This window comes from Podarcis raffonei, chromosome 9, assembly GCF_027172205.1.
Source record: "Podarcis raffonei isolate rPodRaf1 chromosome 9, rPodRaf1.pri, whole genome shotgun sequence".
Taxonomy (NCBI): Eukaryota; Metazoa; Chordata; class Lepidosauria; order Squamata; family Lacertidae; genus Podarcis; species Podarcis raffonei.
In genome coordinates, this window is record NC_070610.1 from 44,082,398 (window position 1) to 44,102,400 (window position 20,003).

The 20,003-nt window shown below is 40.6% G+C and overlaps 2 protein-coding genes across 2 annotated transcripts; both read right to left on the reverse strand.

The window, feature by feature from the left end:
• Positions 1–940: 940 nt before the first annotated feature.
• On the reverse strand, positions 941–19,991 carry ABCE1 (ATP binding cassette subfamily E member 1). The gene is made up of 18 exons (XM_053403265.1): positions 19,814–19,991; positions 14,496–14,671; positions 14,083–14,168; positions 13,345–13,442; positions 12,511–12,628; positions 10,756–10,893; positions 10,124–10,193; positions 8,397–8,493; positions 6,866–6,955; positions 6,030–6,151; positions 4,911–5,132; positions 3,522–3,581; positions 3,374–3,432; positions 3,157–3,267; positions 2,924–3,066; positions 2,673–2,795; positions 1,524–1,635; positions 941–1,418 (listed from the first exon to the last, which is right to left on the reverse strand). Exons 2-18 carry the CDS (start codon positions 14,596–14,598, stop codon positions 1,371–1,373), a joined length of 1,800 nt encoding a protein of 599 aa, XP_053259240.1. The 5' UTR covers positions 14,599–14,671; positions 19,814–19,991; the 3' UTR covers positions 941–1,370.
• LOC128421039 (cardiolipin synthase (CMP-forming)-like) lies at positions 15,628–17,488 on the reverse strand. Its single transcript, XM_053403268.1, has one exon. It carries the CDS (start codon positions 17,420–17,422, stop codon positions 16,940–16,942), a length of 483 nt encoding a protein of 160 aa, XP_053259243.1. The 5' UTR covers positions 17,423–17,488; the 3' UTR covers positions 15,628–16,939.
• Positions 19,992–20,003: the final 12 nt, after the last annotated feature.

Below are 20,003 nucleotides of genomic sequence, written 5' to 3' on the forward strand. Positions count from 1 at the left end.
CTAGATGTAAGTGAAACTCAGGTGTAGACTAGGAAGCTGAGTAAAGTTTAGCTTGCAACAACTTTGCAACTAAAGCTTAATACCTAGTTTAAAAAATACCCAGGAATAGTTGGACTTGGCAGAGCATATTCTCTCTCCCCCCCCCAAACAAAGATGTACTCTGCCAAGCCCATATTCCCAACATGTTTGCACTTCTGTCTCAGTGACGTTTACGTTGGCTTGGTCAGAATGGAAGATGGCAGGATTCCCAAGGACGTGCTTTTTGGGGAGCTGGCAGCAGGCCTGTAGCCAGACAAACTGTGTTATAGCCTGCAAATGTGACATGAAGGCTGACGACATTAACCCCGCTATGTGGGAATCCCTTGCAGATAACCTCAGTGCTTGGAGACCAGAGGAGAAATTACTGCTGGGAGGAGCACAGAGAGAAGAAACATAATGGTGCACAACAGCGGAAACGGATGCCTTCAACTGCCCCCAGCTTCAATAAAACATTTCTCTCCTGCATTGGTCTCCAGCCACGGCAAGTGCTGTAACACTCCAATAGTTTGACTTCTCCCCTATTGGTGCACTAGCTGTGTCAATACAACATGTGTTAAGACACAATTACAGGGGCCTTGCAGAACCCTATAGGACTCTCTGCTGTGAACTTTTCCAGACTGAATACATAGACCCTACAAAAGGAGAAAATGCAAAGAACTTTTAAACATGAAAGCAAGGACATGTGCACCAGCTCCGTAATCCAAAGGTAGAGGGATCAAATGGGACTAGGCAGACTAATGTTCAGGATGGTGTTTTCTCATTACAATGACTTTATATACTGGAATTAGTTTAATGCATTACTCACAGAACCTCAAGGGAGAAACTAGACTAACAACTCATGAGTGATCTTGCTTGTCAAGGACTATGCATGTTTACAATCTGATCACTGACATTCAAACAATTGTAGATTTAGATGACATTTATTTATGAAACCCTCATTTACAGAGAGTCAATCTTTTAAAATAAGCAATTTCTATATCTTGACTTTTTTGTAAACCATCTTGTACAGAAAACAGCTCAAAGACTTAAAATTGGAAACATGTCAGCGTTTGGTACATTAATAAGTTAGGTTTGAACCAAAATATCCCCATTGTGGAAAAAGTACATAGTATCTTGGTATGGTCACTTCAGCTGTCTCTGCTTTGAAATATTACATCAAAAGATGGCCTTGGCAGGCACAAAAAGAGGTGCTCTGACTCTGCTACTGGGCAGGAGATGTTACATGACAGTAACATTCTATTTTAACCTCTGGAATGAGAAATATTTTAAAACCTGATTGCATTTCATATAACAAAGTTTTCGTTTTTATAAACTGATGATCAACTTTTCATTTAATCATCCAAGAAAAAGTAGTTCCCACTTTTCTTCTGTTCCACATCCTGTTAGAAGAAAAAAAACACCATCAGAAACCTTACCCCTGCTTGGTCATCCAGCATACATTTTTTTATTGTATGACAGATTTGAAGAAAGCTTAGAATTCTTACCTTGATTGAATTGAGTTTGTTTATTCTTGGTCTGTAATTGTTTGGATCTCTTCTGAAAGTAATCTCGAGCTGAGACAAGAACTTATTCATGCCAGCCAAAAGAGTTTGAGGACTGTGAAGAAAGCAGGTGTATATTACTTTCTCAAAGGTGCTTTTAGTGGTCTTGTAAACCTGCATAGTCTGGAGAGGCAACCTCTTTTTCCTGGACTTGCGTTAAAGGGTCCTCTTTTTATTTACTTTTGCTAGGAACACAATGCACTACGAAATCATCTTGGCCTCTTAAATCACATCCCTTATTAGCATTACTCCCTTTCCACCTATGCAACATTGGTTCCCTAGTGGTGCAGCAATAAAACTGCTAGTATATTTGCAAAGCTAACAAGGGTCCATTATAGTTTCAAATTAGATGGGGGACCACGTGTTGAGATTCTTGAATTGTAGGGGGCTGGACCAGATGACTAAGTCCCAACCCTACAATTTTATCATTCCCACATAAATTGGGATAAATGGCATAAACTGATATGCTTGTTCAAACACAACATTTCTAATCTAAGTTCTGTATTTGCACTAGTATCAGGCTAAAATGCCACCGCTTTTGTTATACTATTCACAAGTTGTGAAGATGGGAGAGACACGAATGAGGTGAAGTATGTGGAGACCTTACCATGGGTGTTGATTGTGCTTCCTGCTGCTGGGAGTTGCCAATTTTTAAAAAACCTACAAGACTCCAGTGCCAGGAAGTACTGCCCTTACTCTGATTGCTTCACAACAATTCCATGCAATAATATCACATCAACATGAAGCCAACACGAACACCACAGGGATTGAGCAAATAGTATGGCTCCTTCCCAGAGTACAGTGGTACCTTGGGTTACAGACGCTTCAGGTTACAGACTCTGCTAACGCAGAAATAGTACCTTGAGTTAAGAACTTTGCTTCAGGATGAGAACATAAATTGTGCAGCAGCAGCGGGAGGCCCCATTAGCTAAAGTGGTGTCTCAGGTTAAGAACAGACCTCCGGAACGAATTAAGTTCTTAACCCGAGGTACCACTGTAGAATCCAAAGGCAGAAGCGGATCCTGTCACCATAGGAACATAAACATCAAAATTGCACTACAATATTCCGCCCCCCCCGGCGCTGTGCATTACCTGTTTGCCACTGTGCACCTGGATGGAATGCCATCAAAGACAATGACACGATCTGCAAGGTAGGTAGCCATGATGAAGTCGTGCTCTACCACAAAGGCAGTTTTTTTAGCATGGAGAATGAAACTGAAATGGAAGGGAAAATCAATGAGGCTTTTGCATTTTTTTTTTTAAAAAAGTTAAACTACCTTCAAATATCAAATGAAACCTTAGCAGACATGCACCCCTCTTTCCCTATCCACTAAGCAGCTTACCGTTTGACAACTCTGGCCGCCATCAGACGTTGTTCTGAGTCTAGGTATGCCGAAGGTTCATCAATCAAGTAGACATCAGCTGGCTTGCCAAGACAGAGGGCAAGAGCAACCCGCTGCAACTCACCACCAGACAATGTTTGCACCTGGTTGAAGCAATATTAAAAAATTCACTTGGTGTAAGAGGGAAGGGACCCATTAACTACAAAACGTGGCATCACATGGGTGATAAATACCTCTTGATCAATGATATTTTCAATCTGTAGAGGTTTCATTACATCAGTCACAAACTGGGGGTGTGTATAGGCATCTCGAATCTTTTCATGAAGTAGCTGACGTACACTTCCCTATCAAAATAAGTTCACACTTTGCTTAGTCCAGTTCCCCTCATTCTTACTCTTGCCATTCCCATTACTATTGCTTAGAAAGTAAAAATGTGAAACAAACACTTACAGTAGATTTAGGACTAATCTTCTGTGGCTTATAACTAACATTTAAAACTGGTACTTCACCTGTAAGAGAGACATCATATGTAGTCACAGTAATTAAAAACAAAATTAAAGTTTTAAATGATATGTTAAATAAATACACAAAACATTACTTTTATCATCAGGTGTCAGTCTCCCAGCAAGCATGCGAATGAATGTCGTTTTTCCAGTTCCTGTAAGATTAAAAAATATATAATCAAAATTAGCAAAGCATAGTTTATGGCTAGTCTTTAAAACATAAATCTGAATATAATAAAATTGGCAAAGCTTTGGGGAACAGTACTGTTTATAGAGATCTAAAGGCGCCATATAGGTCCAGTTTGCTTGTTTCAGTAAACTGTAGTTCATGTTTTATCATGAACATACCAACTGTAACCAGTTCCCTCATCTCCACAAGTGCAGGGGAGAAAACCACAATCTGTAGCGAAATGTTACATCCAAACTGGAGTTTATGGTTCTTATTCCATAAACCAGAATCTATGCTAAGGTTTGTCTGGAACAAAACAAACCATGATCTCCAGGTCTGGGTGTATCACTAAGCTGGAGATGATGGTTTGTACCCCACCTCTGGCACAAATGGATGCAATTGGGGTAAAATATTAACTATAGTGCACCATGATGTACAAATGCTTCCAACACTGCTGCACTAAATTTTTTTACTAAGAGCAGAATGCTAATAAATCCCTTTAAAAAAAACCCTGGGTTCAGTGTTGTTTTTACTTGCATGTTTATTATGAACTGATGTAGCATTCCTAATCTACTGTTATGTGTTCCACACGGGGCTAATATGCAGGACGGTAAGAAGGCTCAGTTGGTGTGGAATGCAGTTGATTTGACTGTCATTTAACAGCAGCTGGTCACAAGGTGCACAAGCTCTCAGTTCTCTTCCAGGCCCAGTTCTAATGCAATGGATTTTTTACTTTAAAAGTCATAAATCGGTTTCTGGGCCCATGCAAGACTTATAGAGACCACCTGCTCCCTTGTGTTCAATCAAAACTTTAGAGAACTGAGTCCATGCTTGGTTGAATAAAGGTATTCATACATGTATAGTGCGACTATCTTCCTGCAGCTAAGTATCAAAGTTCACAAAGTTGTGAAACTAGCAGAAAATAAGAGAAGCTGCTTACATCTTGATCCAAGTTGGGGTGGGGTGTGGGGGACACTAGACACTTGCCATTCATTTTTAAATAATGGTTTTCAGTCTATTCATTTCTTTTGCTGGCATCCATTGAGACATTTGAAACTTTTTAAAAACGGTTTTAAAATATTGCAATTAATTTGGATGAGGCCAGGAAACAACCAAACACTGTTCCTGGAGAGTTTTGCTATGCCCTCTATTTGCATCAATTTGGATTCAGAAGGGTAAATACGAAATGACATTGGATGTGCCCCAACCTTACCAACTGGGATAAGCAAGTTATATCCTTTCACTCTGACACAGCCTTTGGACCTAACCCCTGAAAAACAGATCACAATGAATTCTCCAGTTGAAATACACTCACCATTTTCTCCCAGCATCACCATTATTTCAGAGTCAGTGAATTCTCCAGCAACGATTGACAGCTCAAATTCCCCCATCTTTTTTCTCATTCCGGGATATTTATACATACACATCTTCTTGACCTCTTCTTCGTTAGCTGTCTCTGCCACCTTAAAAACAAGAGACGCATCTCGGAACCTTAGGTTTTCTGTTGGAACATAGCCATCCAAGAAAATGTTTATCCCTGTAAGAAGATAAATCATCATTAGGAAAGAGCACCTAAACCAGGCATAGAATTATCAAAAGATAAATCACCAACATGACAGAACAACACTGTTAGAATTCCTGCTCTATGACTGCAGTCATGGGATTGTTGTCTATCACATGACGGTATATGTTTTTACTCCACAGAGTGGGAAGTGACAGAGACAGGATGTTTGTGTTACTGTGTTCCGTGAAGTGGGACTATTGTCCTTTGTTATTTTTCTCTTTGCTATCTGATGCTAGAGAGAGAGGGAGCCATGTTACAGTGCTCCGTGTGTGTTTATATGTAAATAAAGTAGATTAGCTAAAATGCTGAGTTGCTGAGGTCTGTCACGCAACTGTGCAAACTCTGCGGATCCCTAAGCGTGCCGATGTCTGTTGGCATCAGTCGCTGTGATGTTTGGGCTGAAGAAAGCTAATGCAGCTCCCGAACGATCGACCAGGAGGGAGAGAACATGCCAGCTGGGCATGTTTCTCTGACAGGGTCCTACTTGAGTGTAGGACGAGCTCCTGACACAGACAACCCAAAAATAGGACTCAGCTCTATTTAGGGGTACTCAGGGTCTGCTCTTCTCCTCGAAATACATGTCATATTACTTTCATGGTATTGAGATGAAACAGACGAGGAATGAAGTGAATAGAACTATATAGATGGAAATAACTATATATTGGTAAGGGCAAGAGCTAACCCAGCTCAGTTATTTGTCTAATGTGACCTACTTTTTAAGTATGAGAAGCCTGAGAGCATTTAGGAAGTATTTGTAAAAAAACCCACACACACTAAAGATGTCAAATTGTTTAAATCACACATAACTATTTTGCAGGAAGAACACAGATAATTGAGGGAGAAGAGAAAGTTGATTTAAAATATAGTTACCTTCTCTTACACTAAAAGGCATAGTGACAACACCATAAGCACTTGGCACACCATATAAGCAGCAGATGAAGTCAGACAAATAATCCAGCACACTCAGGTCATGTTCCACAACAATAATATACCTGAAAAAACAAAAACAAAAAGATAGGTGAATTAAGTTTTCTTATATTTTTAGATTCAAGCAAAAATAAGACAGCATGAATTTTTTCTGCTAGTATATGGTATCATACATACATGGTACCATTTCATAGTGCATTTTAAGCAAAATTGTAAATTGTAAATATTGAAAATCTGGTTGCCGTTATTTTACTAAGATATGAAAGTCAAAGAATGTCAGTTTCAGTTTATTCTCCACTTTATCCAATAAATTACAAAAGTAGATACAGAAAGAGACATTTAAATCAGAAAATAATAGATGTAAATGGGATATTCTCCAGGAGCAAGCAATGTCCACCCCTATTATTTCTACATTAAAACTAGAAACAAACAGTAGCATTCTGAGGCTCTGCATCTCTAAGTAAGTGCTTAAGATAAGGCATACTGGCATCGGTTTTGGTTGAAATCACAAAACCTGAAATGAATTCAGGCACTAGTGGGCAGGATGATACTATGAACAATTAGTATTTTTACTAATTTAATTATGCATCACCTTCTAACTGCAGATCTGAAGGAAACTTACATAGTAAACCAATATTAAACACATGCAATAAGAACTATAAGTAAGGATACTAAACATCCCGCCTCCAAGTACATATCTCTCATAAGAAAATTATCACATGTAATCAGCATTATGAGGCTTGAGTAATAGTACCTCCATTTATAATTACATTACTTACCGGTCAGGATTTATTAGAGATCGAATAGTAATGGCAGCCTTCAGACGCTGCTTAACATCCAGGTAGCTGGAGGGCTCATCAAACATGAAGCTATCCCATGGAAAAAGAAAAAAAAAGGGGGGGAGACAGGTTTTATATTCATCAAATTTAACAGACCACCCATTCTTCCCTAAATTCCATTTCTCTCTACTAATAATGAACTGAGAACCAATAAGAATGGAACCAAAAAAAGGGATTGTTGGAGAAACAAGAGGGATATGCCAGCACCATCAGGTGCACCTAAAGGTATGCAGAAGTACGGAAAATCTTTTTAAAAACCCCAAGGGAGCAAAAAGCTCAAAACGAGCGAATGGGAAATGAGCCTTGAGGGATGAAATGTCATGTTAGTAAAGAGAAAAATAAAAATGTGTGTAATGTAGAGGAATGAATTGGCCCATTTGAACACTTTACACAGCTTCCAATAGCCTGTATGGCAGGCTGGAATCCTGAATACTAGTACTCCTGTTAAGGGGTGAGGATACAATATTCTGTTGCCATATCTCGTTTCTCAAAGGCTTAATAGCCCCACCTCCTCCTCCTCAACCATGCTCTGGCATTTGGTGCCTTGTTCTTCTGCCACAGTATCACACAAAGCAGTGATAACCCACTGGACGAGCACAGAGGATCCAGTTATCTGTCTGGTTTCACTCAAATAATTCCTCCAGTAAGTTGTGAAAAATGTCTTTTCAATGTTACACATGGACAACTCCACGTGAGCTTCCTTGCTAGAAAGTGAATATTCGTGCTAAGTCACACCAAGTATTTCAGTCCCTATATTGTCTGCAGAATAGATTGGTCCCCATGAACAGCATCCCTGGTTATAAATACAAGTTTAAAGCATGCTGAATGCTAAAATTTGAATACTCTCTTGTCAAAACGCTGCATAAAACAATTTGTAATAGAAATGGTCATGTGACTATTATGGTCTCTTGCCAACTTAGAAAGTCTTCAGTCTTAATATCACAAGGTTGTATCCAATGGCGTGGACGTGAGGGGAACAGACTTCTATATCTGAAGGCAACCCTGTATTAGGGAAGTTTTTAATATTCAATGTCTCATTGTGTTTTCATTTGTTGGAAGCTGCAGGGTGTGGCTGGGGTAACCAGATGGGTGGCATATAAAGAATAAATGATGATGATGATTATATTGTTATACAACAGGACTTCTCTCCTCTCCTGTAAACCCTCAAGATCTGATCTGGCGTGTCAAGCGATTCTTCAGAGCAAGTTTGGTGGTTGTGATGGGCTGCAGGGAGGAAAGACAGCTCCACTTGCACAAGACTAGATTTCACACAGTTTATAAACCCTAGTCAGTAAAAGACGTGAAGTTAATTAGGTAAGTGAAAAAATTAAGGTCTAATTTTGAACTTTCGAAATGCCTGGCCCGCATGACAAAGTGAGTGAAAATTATGCATACAACTCAGGTCACAAACAATATTCTAAAATTATCTAAAGTTACTGAAGTCACTATTAAAAGCCAAATTGCTACATACATGTCAGCTTTTTGAATGCAAACCACAGCACAGGCAAATCTCTGAAGTTCTCCTCCAGATAGATCTTCAACATTTCTTTCCCTCAGATGAGACAAATCTGCAAATATATTTTTCTCACAACCAAGTACATACAAAATATGCTAACATGTGAACTGGTTACAATTAAATATATTAGTTTCTACACAAGAACTTCACCATTCATCTCAATAAGTAACTCCACACATTAACCCGGGTTGCACCAACAGTGTCCACTGCACAACATGTACAAGTCCCAAAACGAACTGATGCCCTCCGCAAATGAAGTTAAGTGTTGGCGGATGCAACTATGGCTTCAGCTATAGCACCCTTCTGGATGACCTTTTGGGAATGAACCTTGAGACATAATATTTTATAAAAAAAAATTTCATTCCTAGAAAGTAGGCTCTGGAAAGGCAGTGGTGAGGGACTACTGCTCTTCCCTGTGCCCTTTAGCCCATAGGGTTTGATCATATTCCCATATTTTCATATTGTTCATAAAAAGGTGAAAATGTGCCTTTTTAAATGACCTCTAGTGTTTGTAATTTGGGCCTCCATTTGGTAATTCTGTGGCATTTATTTTATGGTTACTGTATTATCAATTGGTTTTATTGTGATCGAGATGGATCCAGACTATCAATACCAGTGGAAAAAGTGAAGTTGTTCACAACTAAGTCCAACTGATTTCAATGGGTCTACAGCATGACTAACTTAGTCTGGATCCAATCAATTTTTAGCTTAAGTCGTATTACTGGGACACATGATTATACTTTTACAAAGAAAGCCTAAAATTTCATAAGTAACTAATATTAATCATCATTCTGCACTAAGCAGTCTATAAACATTCTTAAATTAAAAAAATATAATGCTGAATGTGAATTTAAAAGTTTAAGGTTTATGAAAGTAGTTTCAATTTTAAAAACAAAACAAAGTTTTTAGGACTAGTATTTTTCGCACCATAGGACGCACTTTTTCTCTCCTAAAAAGCAAGGGAAAATGTGTGTGCGTCCTATGGAGCGAATGCAGGGGGGAGGCAGTCGGGAAAAGCCCCCAAGAGCCGCACACAAGCTCCGTGCGCTCTTGCGGGCTTTTCCCCAGGAGGGAGAAGGGACTGACTGGCCGCATCAGTTGCTTCTCCCACCTCCCAGGAAAGCCAGAAGAAGCCGTGCAGCCCTTTTAAAGTGTGCGCGGCTTCTGCCGGTTTTGCGAAAGGTGAGGGAATCCCCCCACCTCCCAGAAAAGCCAGGAAAGCCCTGCGCAGCGTCTCCCAGCAAGGAGAGGCTGCACGGGGCTATGGATTCTTTAGCCCCACGCAGCCTCTCCCGGGAGGGAGAGGCTGCACGGGGCTAAAGGGGAAGCCAAAACAGCGAGCGGGATCCATCCCGCCCCCTGCCTTGGCTTGCTCCATAGCTGCACGCAACCCCTCTGGCAAGGAGAGGCTGCACAGGGCTAAAGGGGAAGCCAAAACTGCTATCGGGATCCATCCTGCTCGCTGCCTTGGCTTGTGCCATAGCCGCGCGCAACCCCTCCGGCAGGGAGAGGTTGTGCGCAGCCTGTACGCTGCTCTTCGGGGCTGGGGGGGGAAAATATTTTTCTTCTTGATTTCCCCCCCTAAAAGCTGGGTGCGCCCTATGCTCCAGTGCGCCCTATGGTGCGAAAAATATGGTAATTACACAGGTTATTTTAAAACTTTGTATAAAAACATCACTTACCAAGCTGCTGACATACAATAGTCTGTGTGCCAGTTTCATCTTTCCTGTCCAATATAGTGCCCACTGTTCCCTGTCACAATAAGATGACAATCAGGACTTTACTTAAGCCACGATATGAGATACTATACTAAAATTGTAATCTGCTCTTGACTAAAACTCTGTCTTATATCTTTCATACAGAACAGGGTTAGCTTCCATTGCTCTGTCCCAGCTTCTGCCAACCTAGCAGTTTGAAAGCACACCAGTGCAAGTAGATAAATAGGTACCACTATGGCAGGAAGGTGAATGGCGTTTCCGTGTGCTCTGGCACTCATCACGGTCCTCTGTGTGCCAAAAGCATTTAGTCATGCTGGCCACATGATCTGGAAAGCTGTCTGTGGCCAAACACTGGCTCCCTCGGTCTGAAGCAAGATGAGCACCGCACCCCATAGTCGCCTTTGACTGGACTTTAACCATCCAGGGGTCCTTTACCTTTACCCCATACAGAAAGCCAGTCTGTTTCTTCCCCTCATCCCACCTTACAGCACAATCCTAACCATGTCTACTCAGAACTAAGTCCTACTGAATTCAATGAGGTTTACTCCAAGATAAGGGAACTTAGGACTGCAGCCTTAGCCAACAAGCTTACTCACCTTAGCAGCTTTAGGGATCTGGTCCACATACTGGGGCTTAATGATGGCCTTGAGGTCATCTTCCAAGATCTTGGTGAAATAGTTCTGCAACTCAGATCCTCGAAAGTAAGTCAGGATTTCTTGCCAATCAGGAGGATCCTATATAAAAGCATTTCAAATAAACACTTGAGAGGTATGGAAACACGTCTAAGGACAAGAATACTTTGAATGGCATTTTGAGAAAATGTTTCAAGTGCTCATGAGGGAGCAGTGGCCTCCTAGAGCAACACTGGCTGTGATCACACCCCAGTTGTCTGTAGTAGACACTGTACATTGAATGTACAAGTGGCTTCCCGTTTTCTAGTCCCCTAGCATAAGGAACAAAGCACAACTCCTCTAATTCTAGATACAGGAATTTTTAAATTTTGTTTCAACTCCTCTAATGTAAGGAATAAAGCAAAATATGTGATCTAAGTGTTAGGTCTGAACCAGAGATCATGGTTTATTGCACTCCAAACAAGCCATGATGCGATGCCAAGATTTATTCTTGAACATGGGTTGTTTAGAAGTAAAGAAATCACAATTCCCATTCAGTTTTAACTGGAAGCTAGGGATTATGGTTTTCACTCCCACTCATGCTAGGAGAGAAGAAAAGCAGGTGTAATCTTCACATTCATGCTAAACTATTAGCTATCGTGTAATGTGACTCACAAATGTGTCTATCATGAGTTTCATAAAGCAGTAGCAGCAGCTTATAGCTCTGTTCTTTTTTACATCAGATAAATTGTCAGGTGGTATTTTTGAGAAGCTAGTTTGAAACAAATCATGCAGGACTAAATTTAACCCATCCAACTTGCATAGAATACAGTTAGCAAGTCATGACATCTACTTGTAGGCAACCAATTCTTTGTACAAAAACTTAACTTTAACATCAATCAGGTCAAGTAGGCAGAACCGAGGTGTCTGAACCTACTGCTTACTTATGCATTCTGTCGCAGAAATCTAGGATTTTAAACTTTTAATGGAGGTATAAAAATGATATTCCTAATTATGCAAGGATCCCCCCCCCAAAAAAGTGTGGTATATCAATTCAAGCTTTGGGGTTTAAAGTTTCCACAAAATACTACTACACATGGCAAAAACCACGAAGTGTTTATGTGGGATGTGAATGCAAGTGAATTCACAGCTGGAAAGGGGGAACGGAATAGGAACTGTATTTTGGTAGTAGAGCATGTACACTGCATGCAAAAGTTCAATCCCCTGCACCTCCAGCTAAGCTAGGGCTGGGAAAAGACTTCTGCCTGAAACCCTTGACTGCTGTTGCCAGTTAGTGTAAGCAATATTGAGTTAGACGGTCTGACTTGGTATAAAGCAGCACCCTATGTTTCTGTGTTCGTAACACAGAATGGCATAATAATGCATAAAATAAAAAAGACCAATAGCAATAGAGTGGAAAGATGCTTATAGCAAAACCTGTCATCACTGCTGCTTTACAATGCTCGTCCTTTCAACAGCCTCCTTTTCCCACCCATTAACTTCTTGGTCCAACAGGAAAATGATGGTTAACATCCTCACGTGAAAAACGTTTGTACATCTCTTAGCATACATATTTGTGAACTTCCTAATGGTTAAATGGCTATATAGATTTTACTTATTGGGGCAAAGTAATGCTGCCAGTCTAGCAAGCACTACTCATTTTCATTTGCACAAGAACTGCAAAATGCAGTTTCAAAGGATATTAGGAAATCACATTGGACATTTATTTAAAATACATACATCGTATTTTCCAAGGTTTGGCTTCTGTTTTCCTGCTAAGATTTTCAAGGCAGTTGACTTTCCAATACCATTGGTTCCAACCAACCCCAGCACCTCTCCTGGACGTGGAATAGGCAACCTTCATAAAGTAATCCAACATTTTACACAACAATAAACCAACACAGCCTTATCTAAAGCAAGACAGAACTTAGGTGTTAATTCAATATGCTTTCCTCTCTCAACCCCATTATGTGCATCATTTTCATCAGAAATAAGGAAATATAATTAATGATATCTAAAGTGATCTCTATTTGCTCTGAAATTTAAAATTATATACACTATCCTTTAATTACTTTACAAAGGCAAACAAGACACATTTACCAAAGAGAGTAATTCAGAAGGAAATACTTTTCACCATAAGTCAGTCAGTCTCTCTCTCTCTCTCTCTCTCTCTCTCTCTCTCACACACACACACACACACACACACACACACACACCTATCTTGGAAGGAATGGCTTCTTTCTCCTAAACCAGAGCTTTCCAAACTGTGTGTCACAACATGTTAGCTGTCAAAATATGACAGGCACCCACTACCTGCACTTTCTGGAAACAACTGAATACATTTTGTGTGTGTGTGTGTGTGACAAGCTTTACTAGCTGGATGAATAAATCTCTGCCATGGGTGTCCATTCTGTATTGTTTAAAATTCAAATCCTGGTCCCCCCCCCCATTAACTTTTTAACAGCTGCTATTATTTTATTTTGTACATTGCCTTGAAGGAAAGTGGAAGGTGATTAACAAATAATGACAATAATTTATATTAACAACTTTTCAGGGATTGTAGCAGAGTGATACCTGTGAAGTTTGAAGGCATTGGCACAGTATCTGTGTGTTGTTTCTTTCTCCAGGTTGCTAGGCAAGTTAACAATGGACAAGGCTCCAAAAGGACATTTCTGTAACATAAATAAAATAAGCTTTACATTACAACAAATAAACAAAACAGAAGCCAAGTATAGTATTGGAATAAGACTGTTTTTCACTTGTATTTGTTGCCCCGGTCAGGAAACAAGCCATGGTCTGATTTGCCATCTGAACCTAGACTTACATGCAAATCATGAGAAACAAACCAAGAACAAACCTTGGTTTCCCTCTTTCTTGAACTTTGTCAGGAGACAAAAAAAAAAAAAAAAGGGGGGGGGGGAGACAAGCGAGACCACAACGTATTTTCCAGCAGCAGTCGGTGGGTGAGAGCAGCAAAGCATGTTATCTCAGCAACATTTACCAGCACACCACTTGTTCTCATTAAACCAGTTTATTTTAAACTATGGTTTAATGTACTGTGTGAACCAGGCCACAGTGGGATTTTCAGAGTTTAAAACAGTACATGCAAAGTAGGCCATGAGCATGTCACTGGCCATGTTTATTTGAGTGTCTGGGAGGTAGGGGACGTGCGGTGATGAAGCACACAAGCCCAAAATTCTCAATGCATGGAGGTGGGATGGGGAGAAGATGAGATCACCCATGTCCAAACAGCTCTAATGTGACATATGCTTTAAACAAATTTCAATTATTATTACTAGACATAATCTTTACCTTTATGCAAATACCACAACCAATGCACAACGTTTCAGAAATCCATGCTATTTTGCACTGTGATGTCACTTCTATGCACAGCTTCCCTGGTGAAAAGGAATATTAAAAAGATTAGACACGCAGGTCTTATTGAAAGCATTAGTATGGAATGTGATCTAGAAACCAGGCAGTAGCATCAATTTGTGACTTAGACCTCCAATAGTCTTGAATTTGAATTCCACATGATGCAGTTTTCATGGTTTTGATTGCCCCAAATTCTCCATATTCTTATTATGATACTGTACTTTCATACACATTCAAAAATAAAAAAAACTTAAAAATCTGACTCTGTAGTCTAGAAACCAGTAAGTGGAACATTCAGCCTGTTTTAATATTAACACAGAGTTTTGTATTAAGAGTTTTGAGTTCCTTACCCATTCGAACCACAGGACAGCTCTTTTTGCACTCTTGGCGGCATTTCTTTGGCTTACACTTGTCATGGCTCACAATAGCAATTCTTGTTAGCTTATCAGCCATTGTGATGAACTTAGAATTACGTAGATAACACAGACTTGAGATTCCAAAACAATGGAATTGGATAATTCAAGTTCTAGGTGGAAACAAACAGAATGATTAATAAACAGTGAGAAAGCACAGGATATAAGAAGTGCAGTCCAAGATCAAGCATGTTCATTAAACTCAGGAATGGGTTCTCACTTTGACAAGTAATCATTGTGGGCAAAGTCTAGAAACTAGGAATGTGTTGCCCTCCAACTCACACCTGCCCCAGCCAGCATGAGCAATAGTCAGCGATAATGAGAGTTAGGACTTCCAACAGCATTTGGAGGGTCACGGATTCCCAACCTGCTCAGGTTCCCAATATTTATTCAGCTGGTTGTGACAGACAAGGAAGAAATACCAGTTTTTATATGGAAAACTACAGAGACTGAGAAATGCAATGAAAAAGAAAAATCTGGTTACCTTCCTTATGCATATTTCAAAGATAGGACCTATCCTGCCATATTTTAATACTTCAACTTATATTCAACAAAGTGTCAAGAAAATATATCAAAACCAACCCGCAGAGCTGATGAAATGTGTATATACATACACACGATAAAATGTTCATACCGCTGGACTGTAAAAAACCCTGAAAGCAATTGAAATATAGATATATACGCATACTTCTAATTACTTCTTCTTGCAAAGTGACAAATTATTTCTGGAAAGTATTTTTATCCAAGGAATCATAAAGAGGTCTCTTACGTTTTTTTATTCATGCATGCTTATATACATCACAGTAATTTTATTCTCCACTTTAAAAATTCATTGTGGTAATTGGTGGGTCATTTTGATGCTGTGAAAGACTAGTGGCACATACTGAATGATAAAGGCATTATCTCCTAGCAATGGAAACAAGTCTCTGGCTCAACTCCACCCATCAATATTACAAGCTTCTTTACTAACATGGATTGATAAATTCAGTTTCATGTATAACCAAATTTACGTTAAGGCTTGAACTGGTAAGGACTTAACAGCAAGATGACTGGGAATATGCTGCATTATGCTTTTGCCTCCTGCAAAACTGCCTCATTATCTCTGACAACTATGCTTCCTACCTCTGAGTTGGACGCTACAAAATTATAAGGTAAATCAAATACTAGCATGCTTCTAGTGCCATGATCTTTAGCTGCAAGTGTACTGTCCTGAAAATCAGGTATTACAATAACTAGGTGAGCAGAATGGAATATTTTCTAGGGAAATCTTTTATTTAAAAAATGCTTTAGAAATTGGGCCCAACCAGAGATTGAAATGGTAATACCATGAAAGTACACTCTGCAGAACAGTAACTGTCAAGATAAGGGGACACGTCTTTAAGTATGTTCAACATAACAATACAATATGAATACTTATAAAGATCTTTTTGAGTAAGCGCTTTACAGAAGTAGTTACATAATCAAAAACATAACAGACCAGACATGACAATAGGACAGACCATGAATATAACACATGGCTAAGTAATACAACAATGAAATAGGATGTAAGATTAGAAAGACAGAGAGAAAGGAAATTAAGGAATAGAACCCCAATGGGACAATGACTATTTCATGAAAAAATAAGAAATACCACTGAAGAGCACACTTCTGAGCCAGAGAGGAATAAGGAGTTATAGGGGTCTGCCTAAACTTTCAGATAAATGTTTTCAGATAAACAAAGATATTCTATCTTTTCTATCTCCTTCTCTCACATCCTTAATGTAAATACATTAAAGTGTTCTTTGTACAGAATGCTACACCCCAGTGCATGTTCTCTATTACTGGAAAATTCTTATTGCTAGGTAGGCTCTATAATAAAGCTGTTTGCACAGCAGAATACCTTGGATCACAAACTGGAAAACAGAATGGTCACCGTAAAAACAAAGTTGGCCATCCTCATCATATTACATATATAATAGACTTGCCTTTAAAACAGACAACCCAACCTTCTACCTACACAGCAAATGCCTCAGTGTGGCAGAAAAACACTATTACTTCAATTATGTTACTGTAATTCTTTTTTTTTTAATTGCTTTAAGGTAAAACATATTTTATTTGCAACAAATTGAAAAAGTGCATTGAAAATTGAGCATATTTACATGATCAAATCTTCACTTTAACTTCTGATTAGCTTCAATGTGAAGACATGGTTTCCACTGAGACAAAGCTATCAAAAGAAGTGTTCTTTATCCATAGTCCAAATATTATGCAGGCAATGCCATCCCAACACAAACAAAATAGGAAGTCAGCAACTCACTCTTGAGATCCTTCAGTTGCTGTTTAGCACCTAAACTGTTTTTCGGCCAGTTAGTAACTGTAAGCAGATGCTGTCACTGTGAAAGCTATGATGCACCATAAGGTCTGAAGATACTGTCCACATAATTGAAAACAGGAGCTGCTAAAGAAGCTGCCATTAAGGTGACCTGTACTACTGTGTTCGTCTTGCTGATAAATGTTGGCTTTAACTGAGCCGTGGCATAACATGGATTAAAGCATCTAAGTGTTCTTAGTGGAGGAACAGTTCTGTATTGCATATAAAAACCAGCAGCAATTAATGCAATGTCCTTTAAAATGATCAAAGATGTAAGAGGAACTGGAATAAGATTTGCACAAGTCAGGCTGATGAACAGGACGCTGATGACAACTTTATTAGCCAGAGGGTCCAGAGCACTTCCTAAAGCAGATTTTTGGTTGGCCCAATTTTGTGCAATAAAGCCGTCCAACAAATCTGTTATTCCAGCCAGAGTAAATACACCCAACGGAATACTGAAATTTTCTTTAACAATCAAGTAGCCCAAAACTGGTGCCAGACCAATCCTTGCCATTGATAGATAATTAGGAATTGTCCGAGAGTTGTAATACAGTTCGGTGTATCCGTGGGAAGGTCTCACTTTCCCGCACCATGCTCTTGAGTTTTCTGGGGGCTACCCATGGGGCCACCTCTGCCTGCTCACATCGTGGCTGCCCAGGCCCTCAGGTGGAGCACCCGGGCCAGGCCAAGGTGAGCAGCTGCCAGGAGGGTAGGCGGCAGTCACGAGTGGCACCTGGGAGAGGAATCTGGCGCCGGAGACTTCACTGGGGCCCGCACCCCTCAGGAGCCCCCAGCTGCAGGCATCAAATTATGTTAATTCTGAACAGGGGTCATGTTTGCTGATATTCTACTTGATGTTATACTTGGCCAGTAGTTAGACCAAAAAGCTCCACCCTGTAGGAATGCAAAGAAAGGCCACTTTCTGCCTCTGTAATCTCCTAGAGTTCACCCCCTCTTTTCATTTAAAGATATCGGTTTTTCCTCATGAAGGCCAGGAAAGAAAGAAGTGACTAGCATATGCAGTGAGAGAGTGAAATATGCTGTGAGAGCTTTGATATAGCAGTAATAATAAGCTATTTAAGAAGCTGGTCTTTCTGGCAAAGAGAACTGCTGACACAGGAAAAGGAAGCAAAGCTCCAGCTATAAGCCAAGTTCTCCCCAGTGCAGAGATCCTGTTTTCGTACCTCAGTTGGGATTTCTATTTCTGCACAGCATTTTTTGTAGGAGACCACTTTCCCATAATTGTTATCATAAGAAATGTTATAATTCTCAATGCGTTCTGACTTCTAGGTCCTTCAGAACTGCCTGATGTGGTTGAATAAAGTTATGAGTGAGAATATTTTTAAGCAGCTGTTAGCAATAAAAATGGTTAACCTTTAAGGTACCTTATCTCTCTAGCTTTGGCTCCAACAGACGAACACACCTATTTTAACTTTAAAAAGGCAACTCCTACATCCCTATATGTACACAGAGTTCAACTAATCATCCTAAAATCTACCATGGAAAACCACAGAGCAAGCATGTCTGGTCCACTGGTCAGTTTAATCCAGCCCCTGTGGCAGTTTATTTCCTGGGGTAAAATCCTAAAAAAAAAACCTCAACAAATTCAAAATTAAATCCTAAAAAAACATCAACAACTTTGGTCGGCCCTCAAGGCCCTTCACTTCATCAAATCTGGCCCTCTTTGAAAAAAGTTTGGACACAACTGCTATAGAGGGACCATCCTTAACTAAGCCATTACTTAATGCAGGGCGGATAAAGAAAGTGCACATTTTTACGGTACCTTCCAACCCTACAATTCTATGATTCTATGTAATAAATAGCCTTCTAGCAACTTTAGACAGCAGCAAAACTCCAACATGTCAAATTTACCAGTAGAAGACCAATTTATCCATCTCAACTAATTTTGTTAAAAAGAGACACTAGTCTACTCATGTCAATACTACTGCTGCATCATACATTTAAAGTACTATAAAACTTCAGCAGTCATGGCTTCCCTTAAATAATCATGGGAACCATAGTTTGCTATGGATACTGAGAATTGTTACAAAATGCCTCTTCCCTCATAGAGCTACATTTTCCAGAGTGGTTTAACAAGTGACTCCTCTTTCCTAGGAACTCTGTCAGGGGAATATGGGGTCTTCTAAGGACTCTCCACACCCTGAAAAAAACTACAGCTCCCAAGACTCTTTATGGGAAGCCATGGCTGCTAAAATGCCACAGCAGTGCTTTAAATGCACGGCACAGAAGTGGCCTTACATCTCAGATGATTAAAAACCAAGGGACTGGAACTCTCCCTCTCTCCTTATTTATACGTAATGTATGGAGGGCCACCGACACTGAATTTAACAGGAGATGGAGGATACAGCCAACAATACGGGGGGGGGGGGGGAGAGAGATAGGTCTTGACTTATGACAAGCTTACCTGAGCGGCTCATGCAAGAGGAAAAAAAGAGTAATTTTAACACCTTTTGACAGTCGACCACTGTTTCAACCTTTCTCACCAGGAGGGTCTGTTTAGCTGGAGCCAACCCGCCCCCCCCAAAAAAACCATTTTCCCTTTCCAAAGTGTGGAAGTCCCCCAGCCCCCAAACAAAGGCCTCTACGTGGAAAGAAAAGATCCGAAATCATTATGGAGGGTCGGGGAGAACCAAGGGGTTGGACAACCCGTGGAGATGGGGAAGAATTAAAGGGGAAGGCAGGAACCCCAAGAGGCTGGAGGCTGCCCTGCCTACTCGGCAGCTGGAAGGGCCGGCGGGGCCCCGCGTGTTCCTCACACAGCCGAAGCCGGTCGGGAACCCGCGCGGCCCAGCCAGCCTTATCTCCAGCCGCTCCAGCGGCCCCACCTGCCCAGAGGAGGAGCGGGTGGCTGCCAAGTTATCGCCCTCCGGCAGCTTTTACTTACCAAGAAGCGAAGGGGGGGGGGAGAAGGGGAGGCCTCCAGTCCGGGACGGAGGGAAACGGGGAAGCTGCGAAGGGCCCCCTCCGGGGCTCGCAGCTGGGCTCGGAGACAACGTGCTCCGGCTGCCACCCGGCCAAAATGGCCGCCACCCTAAAAGGAGGAGCTGGCGCCGCTCACCATAGAGATGCGGCCT